This window comes from Oryctolagus cuniculus, chromosome 18 (genome assembly GCF_964237555.1).
Source record: "Oryctolagus cuniculus chromosome 18, mOryCun1.1, whole genome shotgun sequence".
NCBI classification, from domain to species: domain Eukaryota; kingdom Metazoa; phylum Chordata; class Mammalia; order Lagomorpha; family Leporidae; genus Oryctolagus; species Oryctolagus cuniculus.
In genome coordinates, this window is record NC_091449.1 from 68,241,944 (window position 1) to 68,257,539 (window position 15,596).

The window sequence follows — 15,596 nt, forward strand, 5'->3', positions numbered from 1 at the left end:
GGCCTGGCTTGTGAGAGCAGCCTGTGAGTGTCCCCGTGGGCCTGGCTGGCTGTGAACACCCTGCAGGGCACAGCTCCTGGCGAACCCCAGGAAGCCAGGTGATTGGTCACTTCCTTGCTTGGGAGGAGCCCCGAGGGCCCGCGGGCCGCTCCTTGCTTCCAGCTCCCCTGCCTGCTCCGCCCGCCCGCGGCACAAGGGGCCACATGCTGGCCCTCCTGTCTGGAGGCTTCCCGGAAGCTGCCGTGCGCCGTCGGCGCTGTGTGTCGCTGGCTGGAGCTTGCTGGCCCCACGTGTCCCTGTCAGGTAGGGCTCCTCACTGGCGTTGGCGAGATTTTGCACAATTTTGTCAGTGCCTTTTTCTAGAGAAGGGTCTATAGAGTTTGGGTTAATTTGTAATTTTAATCAGGTTTTGAAAGCAGTCTGTGTCCCTAGCATGTTTCGAGCCCACGAGTGTAGAGGTGAGGTGGGCAGTCCTGCCTGACTCAGGGCCACTGCCTTCATTAAGAAATTGTTTTAGGAGCTGGTGCTGTGTCGTAGCGGGAGAAGCCACCACCTGCAATGCTGGCGTCCTCTGTGGGTGTCGATTTGAGTCCCAGGTGCTCCACTTATGATTCAGCTCCCTGCTGTGGCCTGGGAAAGCAGCGGAAGATGCCCAAGTGCTTGGGCCCCTCCACCCACGTGGGAGACCTGGAAGAAGCTCCAGGATTTTGGCTTCAGCCTGGCCCAGCCCCAGCTGTTGCGGCCATCTGGGGAGTGAACCAACGGCTGGAAGACCCCACTCTCTCTCTTTGCCTCTCTCTTTCTCTAACTCTGCCTTTAAAATAAATAAAAATAAATCATTTAAAATTTTAATTTTTTAAATCTGTTGGATAATCTTTGCTTTGGGCTATAAATTTGGAAACAGAAGGTTGAGTTTGTGGCGGCTGCGGCGCTGGTCTTCACACTGACTCCCTCGGCGCTTGTCTTCAGAGCTGTAGATTCCCTATGCTTCCTAGGCCTGCGAGTGGTTTGGTTTCCGTCTGCAGCTCCCTGAGCACTTCCTAAGGTGGGAGGGCAAGGAATTGCCAACGTTGATCTCAGGTACCTGCGTTTGAGAGGTTGAAGTACATTACCGAAACTGGAATGGAGACTTGCCCTGTATCTCCTTGTCTGATGAGTTTTTGGAAGTATAAAATTTATTTTGCAAACCTTATTCAAGGGGTAGAGAGAGCACTGTACTCACTGGTTCACCCTCCAAATGCTGGCAGAGGCCCTGGGGTGGGGGCCAAAGCAGGAGTGGGGCGCTCAGCCTGGATGGCCCACGTGGCTGGCAGGAGCCCACTATCTGAGCTGTCAGCATGGCCGCCTCCCAGGGTCTGCGTTGGCGGGAAGCTGGAGTCAGAAGCCAGACCGGAGTCAGGCCCAGGTACTCTGCTGTGGGACACAGGCATCTCAGCCAGGATTTTTATTTTTGCAAAGATGATAAATACACATGAAAACTGTAAAATATTATAAAAGACTGAAAATGAAAAAGCTCCCCTCTTACCTGTTACATCCCAGTGTGTTGGCATTTGTGTGTGATTTAACCTAGAAATATTCTTTTTCAAGATTCACTCATTTATTTAAAGGCAGAGTTACAGAGAGAGGAGAGACGCAGAGAGATCTTGCATCTGCTGTGTCACTCCCCGAGTGGCCGCCATGGCCCAGGCAAGCCCTGGTTGCCGTTGGTGAGCCGTTGGTGAGCATCTCAGCCCCTCAGCTGGGCTGTGTGTGTTGCTGCTGCACTGAGCGTTGCTCCTGTACCTTCTCTGTGGACAGAGCTAGCGCGTGTGCAGACACACCACACACGCACACGTGCCCGAGGTCACACGCTCCGGGCAGGTCTGTGACGCCTAGGGCTGCCCTCGAGTTCTTGACAGCAGCCACGTGCAGGGGGCGTCCCGCTACTGTGCCGGCTCTCGGGACGCCCCCAGGCCTGCAGCGCATGCCCAGGCTATTCCTGAGGCTGGCTGTCCGCTCCAGCCTTCCCCGTCTGAGCGCTGCCTGGGGTCCTGCCGTCCGAGTACAGAGCCAGGCGTCCATACCACCCTTCCTGTTCCTTGTGTAGCCTGAGCTTCTTAGCAGCGACTGTGCCCAGATACCAAGTACTTGGCTCACGTTTTCCCTGAGTATCTGAGATATGTCAATCCGTGTCCTTCTGTTGGAGTTTAGTTTTCTTTCCGTTGTAAATCACCTGATCCTTTGCCTGGATGTCTAGGTGGACTTTTCTGCGACACTTGGATTAAGAAGCGTCCTCTGGTGGCCCCGGGACCGTGTTCCTGCCCCTGGTTCTCAGTGCTGCAGGTGTGGCCCGGCCCCTGGGTGAAGCTCTGATTGTCCTTAACCTGTCTGCTGGGCTGCTCGTTCTGAAATCTCAGCTCTCTCATTTCGTTTTTGTTCTGAACTTCCTTCCCTCATTCTGTCGTCTAGCTTTTCTTACGGCACTGAGGGTTACGTTTGTTTATTCTCGGCTTCCTTCTACTTGGCCTTTCTGACGGATGTTTCTTCTATCTCTGGTCTTGCTGCGTCCTGCCGCTTCACTCCCTGAAGCTGCCGATGGCCACGGCTGTGCCAAGCTCTGCAGCTCAGCCTGCTCTGAAGGCTCGCGCAGGCCCCAGCTCCCCGGCACGCCTCTTCCTAGCACGCCTTGACTGTGTGCAGCGACGCTGTGCCCTTCACTCTCTTCCAGTGTCGCTACTGCCTTTTGTAATTCGGCTGCTCATTTATATGTGAACAAAGTCTGCTTTGAATACTCTTCCAATTCCAGCTGCAGCTGCTGTTTCGGAAGTGGTGCGCTGGCAGCCTGGTCGCCGAGCTCACGCCCACCGCCGGTTGCCCTCCCCTCGCTCTGTCTGCTTCCTGAGCCCTGTGCGTTCCGCATTCTATTTCTGGTCGCTTCCTTCCCGTGTTTGACTGGGAAGGGCCTTGAGAGTCCGTGGGCTCCGGAATGTTCCAGGGGATGCGGCTGCAGCTCCCCGGGCTCGTCCTCGGTGCGGTTGTGCGTGTTCCTTGGTGTTGGCGGCTGCTTCCCTCGTGTGCGTCTCCCCCCTCCCCCCCCATCCTCCCTCAGACACACTCGTGCCTTGGGGGCCTCGTGGCTTCCCCCGCCGTGTCTCCCTCGCTGGACTTTGGGTTTGTGGGAACGCCCTCACCCAGTCCGGCTGCAGATGAGGACCTGCTGTCTGGCTTTGCTGTCCTGTTGCTCTGTGCTGTTTGTGGGCCTTTTGGAAGGATTAGACACTTGTGTCACTGCTGTCTTTTTATTTTTTTATTTTTATGTATTTTTTTAAATTTTTAAGAAATATTTTTGACAGGCAGAGTGGACAGTGAGAGAGAGAGAGACAGAGAGAAAGGTCTTCCTTTTGCCGTTGGTTCACCCTCCAATGGCCGCCGCGGCCGGCACGCTGTGGCCGGCGCATTGCGCTGATCCAATGGCAGGAGCCAGGTGCTTCTCCTGGTCTCCCATGGGGTGCAGGGCCCAAGCACCTGGGCCATCCTCCACTGCACTCCCTGGCCACAGCAGAGAGCTGGCCTGGAAGAGGGGCAGCCGGGACAGAATCCGGCGCCCCGCCCGGGACTAGAACCCGGTGTGGCGGCGCCGTAGGCGGAGGATTAGCCTAGTGAGCCGCGGCGCCGGCCAACTGCTGTCTTTCTAGAGTTGGGCTTCGGGCAGGTTCTGCGACAGCGTCTCTGAAGTCCCCGTTCCCATCCCAGAGTCGGGCTTCTCGAAGGTTCTGCCCCAGTATCCTTGAAGTCCTTTGGTTTCCCAGTGATTTGTTATCGGTGCCTTCTTCTTCTTCTTTCTTCTTTCTTCTTTCTTCTTCTTTCTTCTTTCTTCTTTCTTCTTTCTTCTTTCTTCTTTCTTCTTTCTTCTTCTTCTTCTTCTTTCTTCTTCTTCTTCTTCATTTATTTGAAAGTCAGAGTTACACAGTTTCAAAGAGAGAGAAGGAGAGGCACAGAGCGAGAGAGGTCTTCCATCCGCTGGTTCACTCCCCATTTCGCCATAACGGCCGGAGCTGAGCCGATCCGAAGCCAGGAGTCCAGAGCTTCTTACAGGTCTCCCACGTGGGTGCGGGACACAAGGACTTGGGTCATCTTCCACTGCTTTCCCAGACCATAGCAGAGAGCTGGATCAGAAGTGGAACAGCTGGGACTCAAACCAGCACCCGTATGGGATGCCGGCACCACAAGCAGCGGCTTAACCCACTACGCCACAGCGCCAGCCCCGGTGCCTTCTATAAAGAAGGATGACAGATGCTCCGTAAATTGATCTGATCTGTGTGAAGTTTGATCACACGTTTGGTGGTGCCTTCCTGTAAAAACCCCAGAAAGAAGGGCTTGAGACAGCGCGCTTGGCTCCCCCTCCTGCAGACGGTGTTGCCGCGAAACGATGGAGCTGCTGCCGTTTCGCCAGGACCCACTGTGGGCAGCAAGGAGAGGAGTGTGCGCCTCATCTGCAGGACAGGCGTGCGTGTGAGGCGTGAGCCTGCGGGAACCCGCCCACTGACGGGGTTTCGCTACGTTGGCAGCTGGAGCTACGTGGTCGGAAGATAGCACTTTCCCCTGCCATGGGAGTCGTGGCCGGGGACACGGGTGCCTGGAGCTGGGCTGGTGTGTGCACGGGTCCTGGGTTCAGAGGGTGTGTGCTGGGGTTCTGGGAAGGCGAGCTTCACTTCGTCATTTTCATCAGTAGTTAAAAGGGAAGTGTAAGGGTATTATGATAAGGATTATGGTGATAAGGATATTATGTGGCATTGATTCCTGACTTCTCCAGGGCGTCCTTGTTTTGAATACTCTGTGTAGGTCAGTGTCAGTAGACCACAGTTTGAATGACGTGGCCTCGGTTTCCCTCTGGAAAAGATCTCAGCAGCCCAATCCAAGTGTCCCCGGCACCGTGCTCTGGACGGCACAGGGACCGCTCGTGGCCACAGCTGCGGGACTCAGGAAAGCGTGTGGGAGCTGCTGCCCTGCCCCCCTGTGGGGAGCAGCTGTGCAGTGGAGGGTGGCCTGGCTGGGACGATCTGTCGGGAAGAATTTGGGCAGTGGGGCGGGACGTCGCCGTGGAGGTCAGCGTGGCCTGGAGACTGTTGGCGGGGGCGTTTCCAGGCCGCCTTAGGAAGGTTGAGCTTGGTGAGAGGCGTGGGGTGCGAGAGGGTGTTGGTGGGGCTGCGTTGCACAGGTGTCGCCACTCACTTTCCCTCCTGCTTCCTGTGCTCCTGTCTGCAGGTGACAGCCCCGGCCCTCTGTCGCTGGCTTCCCGGGCTTTGCCTGCCCCACTCTGCGGTTCTGGATGATGTCGGAACAGGACCTGGCGGATGTGGTGCAGATTGCAGTGGAAGACCTGAGTCCCGACCACCCAGGTACGAGCCGTGGGACAGCAGTGAGAGTGACTCTGCTCCCTACAGCCCAAAGCCGCCCAGTGTTTCTTTGGTTTACATCAAGCAGAAGCGCAAGTGCCGCTGGCCTTCGGTCTGGGGCCGTGTCCGCCCTCCTGTCTGCACTGCTCCCCGGGTGCAGCCGCACAGCACGTCCTCTCTGCGCTCCTGCCACCCACTGGCAGCGCTGCCGTGTGGGCCGGCGTGCACACGCATCCGCCTCCCGTGGCCTCCCGTGGCCTCCCGTGTCCGGAGGCTGTAACCCTACAGAGCGGCCTGTAGACATTGCACTTGTGAGGTGGGAACCTTGCCATGCAGGTGCAGGTGTCCGTCAGAGAGACAGACAGCCCCCAGCCAGGTGCTGCAGCCGGGAGCCAGGATCGCAGTCCAGGCCTCCGACACGGGTGGCAGGAACCCAGCTGCTGGAGCCTTCGCCGCTGCCTCCCTGGGTCTGTGTTGGCAGCAAAGTGGAGTCAGGAGTTGGAGCCCAGGAGCTAGTGTGGGGTGTGGGTGTCTCAGCCATGGGGCTGAATGCTCACTCTCCTTCTTTTTTTTTTTTTTAAAGACTTATTTATTTTATTTGAAAGTCAGAGTTACACAGAGAGAGGAGAGGCAGAGAGAGAGAGAGAGAGAGCGGTCTTCCATCCGATGGTTCACTCCCCAATTGACCACAATGGCCGGAGCTGTGCTGATCCAGAGCCAGGAGCTTCTTCTGGGTCTCCCACGTGGGTACGGGGGCCCAAGGACTTGGGCCATCTTCTACTACTGTCCCAGGCCACAGCAGAGAGCTGGATTGGAAATGGAGCAGCCAGGTCTCGAACCAGCGCCCATGTGGGACGCCAGCGCTTCAGGCCAGGGCGTTAACCCGCTGCGCCACAGCGCCGGCCCCCTTTTCTCACAGGTCCATGCTCGTCATCTACAGGTGCACCCTGACCTACTGGACCTCCTCCTGAAATGGCCGTTTGTGTGGTTTTCTTTTATATGCTGCCCTGTATTTTATATATATTTCTTTGATATACTACCCTGATTTTCTTCTTTTTTTTCCCTAAGGATTTATTTATTTATTTGAAAGTCAGAGTTACAGAGAGAGAGAGAGAGAGAGAGGGGAGAGAGAAGGAGGAGAGAGAGAGAGAGAGAGAGAGATCGATCGATCGATCGATCTTCCATCGCTGGCTCACTCCCCAGTTGGCCACAGTGACTGGAGCTGCACAGATCTGAAGCCAGGAGCATCTTCCAGCTCTCCCACGTGGGTGCAGGGCCTAAGGACTTGGGCCAATTTCTGTTGCTTTCCCAGGCCACAGCAGAGAGCTGGATCGGAAGTGGAGCAGCCGGATCTTGAACCGGCGCCCATATGGGATGCCAGCACTGCAGGTGGCAGCTTTGCCCTCTATGCCAGAGTGCCAGCCCCCTCGATTTTATTTTCTGTGCTACCCTGTGGCAAAGATTCTCGCCCTTGTATCTTGGCACGTGTTTTGGGGCAGGCTCGCGGTGGCAGCACTTCCCTGAGTAGTGTTCAGCAGGGCGGCAGGTGGTTCTCTGGGGAGGCTCCGTGAACAGGCTCTCCCACAGGCGGCCGGAGGACAGCCTACCCGCGCCGCGCAGGGGCTCCCAGGCAGCCGGAGGACGGCCTTCCCCATGCTGTGCCGGGGCTCCCAGGCGGCCGGAGGGCGGCCTTCCCCGCGCTGTGCCGGGGCTCCCAGGCGGCCGGAGGACAGCCTACCTGCGCTGTGCCGGGGCTCCCGGGCGGGCGGAGGGCGGCCTTCCCCGCGCTGTGCCGGGGCTCCCGGGTGGCCGGAGGACAGCCTACCTGCGCTGTGCCGGGGCTCCCGGGCGGCCGGAGGACGGCCTACCCGCACTGTGCCGGGGCTCCCGGGCGGCCGGAGGGCGGCCTTCCCCGCGCTATGCTGGGGCTCCCAGGCGGCCGGAGGGCGGCCTTCCCTGCGCTGTGCCTGTTTATTCTGAGGTGACCTTTGAGAAGTAAACCCCTAAATTTCAGGTGTTTCATCTGTGAAGAACCTTTGTCTGCACGTACTATTTTTAAAAGATTTTTTTAAAACATTTATTTTAGTTATTTGAAAGACAGAGTTACAGAGAGAGGGAGGGAGAGAGAGAGATCCATCTTCTGTCCGCTGGTCCACTCCCCAAATGGGCACAGTGGCCTTGGCTGGGCAGGCTGAAGTCAGGAACCAGCAGCTTCATCTGGGTCTCCTGTGTGGTTGCAGGGGCTCAGGACTTGGGTCGTCCTCCGGGCTCAGGACTTGGGTCGTCCTCCAGTGTTTTCCCAGGTGCACCAGCAGGGAGCTGGATCGGAGTGGAGCAGCCAGGGCTCAAACCTGCGCACATATGGGAGGCCGGCACTGCAGGCAGTTGCTTAACCTGCTAGGCTACCACACCAGCCCGTAAACGATTTCTTAAGGGACGTCTTCTTTTTTCTGCCTTAAGAAGTCTTAGATGTGCTGCACTGTCTCACTCCAGTTTGAAGTGCCGGGTCCATACAGTGGAGGCACTGACAGTGTGGGTTGCCTGGTTACTGTTCTTTCTGCAATGGTGGGATTGATATGCTGACAGCTTTTCTCCTCAGAAAAGAGAATTTTTAGCAGTCTCCTAAGGAAGTGTGATGTCTTAACTTGTATTTGGTGTTAATTGAACAACTGCATGTGGCAATCGCCCGTGGTGTGGAAGAGGTGTGCGCTGGGAATGGTTTGGGAACAAGCTGTCCCCGGAAGTCGGCAAGCTGTGCCGCAGGGCTGGTGGGCTTGCCTCAGGGCCGGGGTTGTTCCTGAGGAGCACTGCTGTGTGGAACCCTTGACCACGTGGGGAGGTGAATGAGCACAGAACAGCATTTCCCCGAAAATACCCAGCCACCCAGACCTGGGAGTCAGGCCTGGGAGTGCTCCCTGCACGGGCCGCAGCCCACAGAGCAGGCAGTCAGGCCTGCGAGTGCTCCCTGCACGGGCCGCAGCCCTCAGACAGGCAGTCAGGCCTGCGAGTGCTCCCTGCACGGGCCGCAGCCCACAGAGACGGGCAGTCAGGCCTGCGAGTGCTCCCTGCACGGGCCGCAGCCCACAGAGCGGGCAGTCAGGCCTGGGAGTGCTCCCTGCACGGGCCGCAGCCCACAGAGCAGGCAGTCAGGCCTGCGAGTGCTCCCTGCGCAGGCCGCAGCCCACAGAGACGGGCAGTCAGGCCTGCGAGTGCTCCCTGCACGGGCCGCAGCCCACAGAGCAGGCAGTCAGGCCTGCGAGTGCTCTTTGCACAGGCCGCAGCCCACAGAGCGGGCAGTCAGGCCTGCGAGTGCTCTCTGCACGGGCCACAGCCCAGAGACGGGCAGTCAGGCCTGCGAGTGCTCCCTGCACGGGCCGCAGCCCACAGAGACGGGCAGTCAGGCCTGCGAGTGCTCCCTGCACGGGCCGCAGCCCACAGAGCAGGCAGTCAGGCCTGTGAGTGCTCTCTGCACGGGCCACAGCCCAGAGACGGGCAGTCAGGCCTGCGAGTGCTCCCTGCACGGGCCGCAGCCCACAGACGGGGAGTCAGGCCTGCGAGTGCTCCCTGCACGGGCCGCAGCCCACAGAGCGCTTGGAGAGGCCGATTCTGACCTCTGTTCACTCAGTCACTCAGTCTCTCATCTGGATGTATTTTTCTACCCCATTTCCAATTCTTGAGATTGATGCTTAGCTCATTAATTTTCAGCCTTTCTATGTGTCTAATATATGTACAGTGGACACGTCACAACATTCTTAGAAAATTTTTTTAAAAAGATTTTATTTATTTATTTGAGAGACAGAGTTACAGAGAGAAAGAGAGGGAGAGACATAGAAAGAGAGGTCTTCCATTCGCTGGTTCACTTCCCAAATGGCTGCAGTGCCAGAGATCTGAAGCCAGGAGCTTCTTCGGGGTCTCCCACGTGGGTGCAGGGGCCCAAGCACGTGGGCCGTCTTCTACTGCTTTCCCAGGCCACAGCAGAGAGCTGGATCAGAAGCGGAGCAGCCGGGACATGAACCGGCACCCATGTGGGATGCCAGCTATGCAGGCGGGTGCTTAACCTACTGCGCCACAGCGCCCGCCCCACCATTTCTACTCTTGACCTGGTTCCGTCTGTTTCTTCAGTGAGTGGGAACTATGGTCCTTTGTTGGTTAACAGGCGGACGTGAGCAGAGCCGCTGAGGCCTGGCCAGCCCAGAGCTTGCGTCCTGAGCCACAAGAACATGTCCAGGGTGCGCGCCACGGTGTCGTGCACATCTTATCCACAGTGTGTTGTGCTCTTCTGTAAAATAGGAACCTCACAGACATCTGAGGAGGCGGCCACGAAAGTGGAAGTAGCAAAAGTTCTCCGTGGTCCCAGCGGCGTGGCTGATCTCCGTGGTTGGCGTTGTAGCCTGCCAGCTGTTCTTGTTTCCATCAAACCCAAAGAGCTCCGGGTTCTTCTGGTTTCGCACGTATGGACCATGTGGTTGTACAGAAGTGCGATTGTGCCTTCACAGTCCAGTAGGCTGGGATGGCTTTAAGATGAACAGGCATTCTTTCGTATAATTCTAAAAGTGATGCATACAAAATTATAAAAGCCAGTGTGTAAAGTACAGAATTATAAAAACCAGTGTGTACAGAGTGTGGCAGAATTATAAAACCTGTTGTGTACAAAATGTAACAAAACAGGACCAGTGTGTACAAGGTGTAGGAACAGTGTAAGAGCCCGTGTGACCGTGTGAAGAAGTGTAGCCAAACCCCAAGGAGACAGCGAGTGTCGGTTGCCGTTGCTGTTGGCAGGCAGCCTGAGCCCCTGTCTCCCGCGTGGCTGCCTCTCAGTGCTTCCGCTGCAAGGTGCAGGCATGGCTCACTGAGGAGCCACGTGGCCCCGCAGGCACCCAGTCTCTCTGGCTTTTTTTCTTTCAACAAATGGAAGGCTAAAATGATGATGGTGGGGTCCCCTGGTGGTCCTGGTTCAGTCTCCAGCTTCCTGTGGAGTAAGTAGACTGAATGACCACAGACCCCTGCAGGCGTGGGTTTTGGTTTTCCCTTTTTAAATTTGGTGGAACAAAAGTTCATTTGCAAAGGTTTCAGTGAGAGGAGGGGGTTGTCCCTGCCAGTGAGGATTCCCTGCGTGGTAGCAGAGCCCATGGGAGCAGTGTCTCCCCCCTCTATTTTTTTTTTTTTAACAAATATTTATTTACTTATCTTTTTTTTTTTTTTTTTTTTTTTTTTTTTTTGACAGGCAGAGTGGACAGTGAGTGAGAGAGAGACAGAGAGAAAAGTCTTCCTTTTGCCGTTGGTTCACCTTCCAATGGCCGCCGCGGCCGGCGCACCGCGCTGATCCGATGGTAGGAGCCAGGTACTTATCCTGGTCTCCCATGGGGTGCAGGGCCCAAGCACTTGGGCCATCCTCCACTGCACTCCCTGGCCACAGCAGAGAGCTGGCCTGGAAGAGGGGCAACCGGGACAGAATCTGGCGCCCCGACCGGGACTAGAACCTGGTGTGCCGGCGCCACAAGGTGGAGGATTAGCCTAGTGAGCCGCGGCACCAGCCCATTATTTACCTATCTTTTGAAAGACAGAGAGAGAAAGAGATCTTCCATGTGCTAGTTCACTCCCTAAATGGCTGTAACTGCCAGAGCTGGGCCAGACAGGAGCCAGGAGCTTCTTCCAGGTCTCCCACATAGGTGCAGGGGCCCAAGCACTTGGGCCATCTTCTACTGCTTTCCCAGGCCATAGCAGGGAGCTGGGTTGGAAGTGGAGCAGCTGGGACTTGAACCGGCGCCCACATGGGATGCCGGCATTGCAGGAGGCTGACACGACTTCACCACAGCCATGCTGTGCCCAAGCAGTGTTTCTCCTGCATATTGGTCCTCGGCTGTGACGTCCGCCTCCAGGGAGATCAGATTTTATAGCTCTGGCCAGGCCCTGTGAGACCTTTCTGCTGGAGCCGCCACGTCTGTAACTTGCAGTTTCACAGTGGATTTTCTGGCCTGCACAGACTGCAGGCCCTGGCGCTCATTCCCCTGTTGAGATCTTCCTTGGAACACACACGTGGCATCACTTTGATGGGGGGACCACAGAGACCCAGGCACTTGGGTTCCCTGAGTGCCAGCCATATGTGTGGGCAGCCCTGTTGTAAGGGGCTGGGAGGTGTGGTCTGTTCTGTGGGCTCTGTGACTTGGTGTCACAGGGTGAACAGATGTGAGTTCTGGCTCTTAAACAAGGTGGCCTGTGACGGGGGCTGGATGGAAGGTGGACTAATTCTCCTGGTTGAGGGATGGGCAGTTGGTGGTCGGAGGAAGATCCCAGTGGCTCATCCTGCCTGTGTCAGGTGCATTTGAAAGCAGACCAGGCTGTGTGGCCCCCAGCAGGCATGCTCACACCTGTGCATGTCCGCGCTGGTACTGTTACATCGCAGGTGCCCTTATTGCTATAGAAGAGATACACGGCCGAGTTGTTGCGGTGAGGCAGTGAGTTGGAGCCGCTGGGGAGCAGGGCTCTCGTGTCCTGTTGCAGAGTGAGGCAGAAGGGTGCAGACATCTCTTGCTTAGGTGATGTTGAACTTCGCGTGTGCAGGTCTGTGCAGGTGTGTGTCGCGTGTGTCAGGTTCTGGTCTGTGTGCATGTGCAGGTGTGTGTCGCGTGTGTCAGGTTCTGGTCTGTGTGCATGTGCAGTGGGTGTCAGGTTTGTCTCTGAGCACGTGTGTGTGTGTCTGGTGTTCATCTCTGCGTGTGTGCTGTGGGTGTCAGGTTCACTTCCGTGTGAACATGTGGAGGGGAGTGAGGGAGGCACACCCGTTACCACTGATTACTTCCGGGGCGAAACTGTAGCAAAGTGACAGAGAAACTCCTGGGATACAACTTGATAAAAACGTTGACTGTGAAGCTCTGTCTGTCTTTCTTTTTTTTCTTTTTTCAGATTTATTTATTTATTTGAAAGAGTTATACATAGAGGAGAGGCAAAGAGAGAGAAGGAGGTCTTCATCTGATGGTACACTTCCCAGTTGGCCACAATGGCCGGAGCTGTGCCAATCCGAAGCCAGGAGCTTCTTCCCGGTCTCCCACGCGGGTGCAGGGCCCAAGGACGTGGGCCATCCTCCACTGCCAACGTGTCTGTCTTTCAGAACGACCTGTTGTGGGGCCCAGGGTTGGGCATGTCCCCCCAGAGTGTGGCCGGCAGCGATGGGTCGATCGTGGGCGGTCCTGGTCTTTGGTTCTCTCTGATGCCATGTTTGTAGCAAGTGTACATGGAGGGAAGGTGGCCAACACCCTGCGGCAGGCCTGGCGTTGGGGAGCTGCTGATGGGGAGGAAGTCGTGTGGGCGTGGCTCAGATCACGACCCGGTGTCACCACCTCAGAGTGGGTTTTGATTTAGAAATCAGCCGCTGACAGCATTTCCAGCTGGGCGAAATCACTGTTGTTGGCTGCAGGCTGGCCCTGGAGCTGTACAGGCCACCTGGAGACCGCCCGGACAAGCCGGCTGTTCCGGCGTCGCGGCAGCAGCGTAGCTCCCCTGGGACCGCAGGTGCTCCTGGGAGGAGGAGGGCTCCCCTCCTCCCTTCCTCTGCTTGAGTGCACATTTTAAGTTTAAACTTTAAAAAAAAAAGCACGATCCTTATTCGGTGGTAAGCTGTCAGTGTTGCTTACTAATGTTAACGGGACTCTGAGGCAGTAAGTTGAAGTGTTTGTCATTGATTTCAGTTGTTCTGGAGAACCACGTAGTGGCGGACGAGGACGAGCCTGCCTTGAAACGCCAGCGACTCGCCGTCAGTTGCCAAGATCCCTCCATAAAGGTGAGACACCCGTCTCTGACTCTGTGCGGCTCAGCCGCCGATTGCCACCCACTGGGGCTCTTCTCCCACTCCGGAGGCTCGGGCAGGAGCCTGCTGTGCCTCCCGCAGCTCTGGTGGCCCCGGGCGTCCTGGGCTTGGGGCTGCAGTGCCCGGCCTGCCTGCTGTGACGCGGCTTCCCCCTGCTGCCCTGGGACTGCCTGCTTGTCTGCTCTCGGACTTGAACTTGAGTTCAGGGCCACGCTGGTCCAGAAGGTCTCGCTGACTTAGATCTGCAGACCCCTTTTCCAGATGAGGCCACGTTTCTGGGTCTTGGGGTTGGATCGGAACATACTGTTTTGTTTAAGCCCCCACAAAAGAGAGCCCGAAACCCCTTGTTCCCTTGAGGAGTGTGGCGAGGAAACGTCCACAGGTGAGGAGCCTTGCTAGACACAGGGCTGTTTCCATCACTGGTGACTGTGCCTGGCATGACGTCGGCTGCGCTCTGAGGTCTCCTAGGTGGGTTCCTGGGCAGCACTCAGTGGGCTATCTCTGGGTCTTTGGTTCCGTATTTGCCGAGTCGTGGCAGGAAGTGTCAGCACGTGTGAGAAGCGCACGGACTGTGCACAGGAGAGCCCTGGCACAGTTTCTCCGTTAGGCAGCGGGTCCGGCAGCGCACACTCACGTCAGCTAGAGGAAGCGGCGTAAGCTTGCCCACAGGCAGGGGATTGAGTGACACCTGTGCAGTTCCAGCCTCAGACCAGAGGCTGGACAGTGGCTGCATTAGTACCACCCCTCTGCCATGTTTTAAAACAAAAAGTGGTTGTAATTTTGTCACAGAAGACATTAATGCAAGCGTGGGGCTGTGACGTGGCCCTGCGTCAGCGCTGGCCTCAGTGACGTGAGAGCTGGGCTGCGGTTGGACGCTGCTGGCGAGCAGTCCTGAGCCCTGTTGGAGTGCTTGCCTGCAGACTTGCAGAACTGTTAGAGTCAAGTGGTCTCTGGGTAGCGCCCGTCGTGTATGGAAGCTTGCTCAGCAGTCCCCCACTCTTCATTCCTTATTGTCTTGTTTGATAAGCTGTTTTGTTTGTATATAACAATGATTTTCACCCAAATCCCAGATGGAATTATTTCTAATTCAGAATTAAAATAATATGGTATTACTGTGTTTAAAGAATACAGAAGGGGCTGGCGTTGTGGTGCAGTGGGCAAAGTGCCACCTGCATTGCCGGCATCCCCTAAGGATGCTGGTTTGAGTCCTGGCTGTTCCACTTCTGTTCCAACTCCCTGCTAATGCACCTGGGAAAGCAGTGGAAGACGGCCCAACTGCTTGGGCCCCTGTACTCACATGGAGACCCAAATGAAACTCCTGGCTTCGGCCTGGCCCAGTGCTGGCTGTTGTAGTTGATCTGGGGAGTGAACCAGCAGATGGAAGATCTCACTGTCTCTCTACCTCTCCCACTCTGTAACTCTGACTTTCAGATAAATAAATCTTTAAAAAGAACACAGAAGACGAGTGTTTCATGTCTTCAAATTACAAAACAATAGTGGGGTTGTCAGTGGTCTTCTGTCAAGAGTTCAGTGGGGTTATCGGTGGTCTTCTGTCAAGAGTTCAGTGGGGTTATCGGTGGTCTTCTGTCAAGAGTTCAGTGGGGTTGTCGGTGGTCTTCTGTCAAGAGTTCAGTGGGGTTATCGGTGGTCTTCTGTCAAGAGTTCAGTGGGGTTATCGGTGGTCTTCTGTCAAGAGTTCAGTGGGGTTGTCGGTGGTCTTCTGTCAAGAGTTCAGTGGGGTTGTCGGTGGTCTTCTGTCAAGAGTTCAGTGGGTTTGTCGGTGGTCTTCTGTCAAGAGTTCAGTGGGGTTATCGGTGGTCTTCTGTCAAGAGTTCAGTGGGGTTGTCGGTGGTCTTCTGTCAAGAGTTGAGCATTTCAGGGTGATGTCCGTGCTGTGGCACAACTGGCATTGGCCTTGTGGCCACCGTGGCTGCGTGCCAGCACCCCAGGTGTCCCCTGCCCCTGTGGCTTATTCTCCCTCTCTCACATCCTGGGAGTGGTCAGTGGATCACTGTGTGCTTGCCTCACCCTCTGGATGAATCTTGCCCTTAGGAAGCAGCGGACTGAGACAGAAGTGAGTTGCTGGGTGATGTGAGGTTTCCTCCCCCAGGATGCTGCCCTCCCTGCCGTCTCCCAGGGTTTGGTGCCGGCCGCACACCGTGGTGCGTGACGTTGCTATGCTTTGATAGCTGCAGATTCCTCTCAGGTCCGAGCAGAGTCCGCTGCTGGAGGTCAGGTCCACGCTGGCTCTGAGCAGCTCTCACACACACCTGTGCCTTCCCGCCCGGCACGGCCACGGTGGGCTCCTGGCTCTTAAGTGTTGGACGAGTCGGATCCTGACTCTCAGGTCGGGTGCTGCTGGCCAGCACTGTAGAATTCCGGCAGGATCCTTCCCTGGAGACCCCCGTAGGATGGCG

General features: G+C 56.5%; 1 protein-coding gene across 13 annotated transcripts in view; it reads left to right on the forward strand.

Moving 5' to 3' along the window:
- The window catches only part of BANP (BTG3 associated nuclear protein), a 104,254-nt gene that overhangs the window by 18,381 nt on the left and 70,277 nt on the right, over positions 1 to 15,596 (forward strand). For 11 of the 13 annotated variants that reach the window (XM_070062822.1, XM_070062824.1, XM_070062829.1 and 8 more), the window contains exons 2-3: positions 5,245 to 5,378; positions 13,061 to 13,152. In XM_070062822.1, the coding sequence (XP_069918923.1) occupies positions 5,309 to 5,378; positions 13,061 to 13,152 (162 nt within the window). In that variant the 5' untranslated portion in view covers positions 5,245 to 5,308. The remainder of the gene's footprint in view (positions 1 to 5,244; positions 5,379 to 13,060; positions 13,153 to 15,596) is intronic. The other 2 variants (XM_070062835.1, XM_070062834.1) reach the window with 1 other exon arrangement.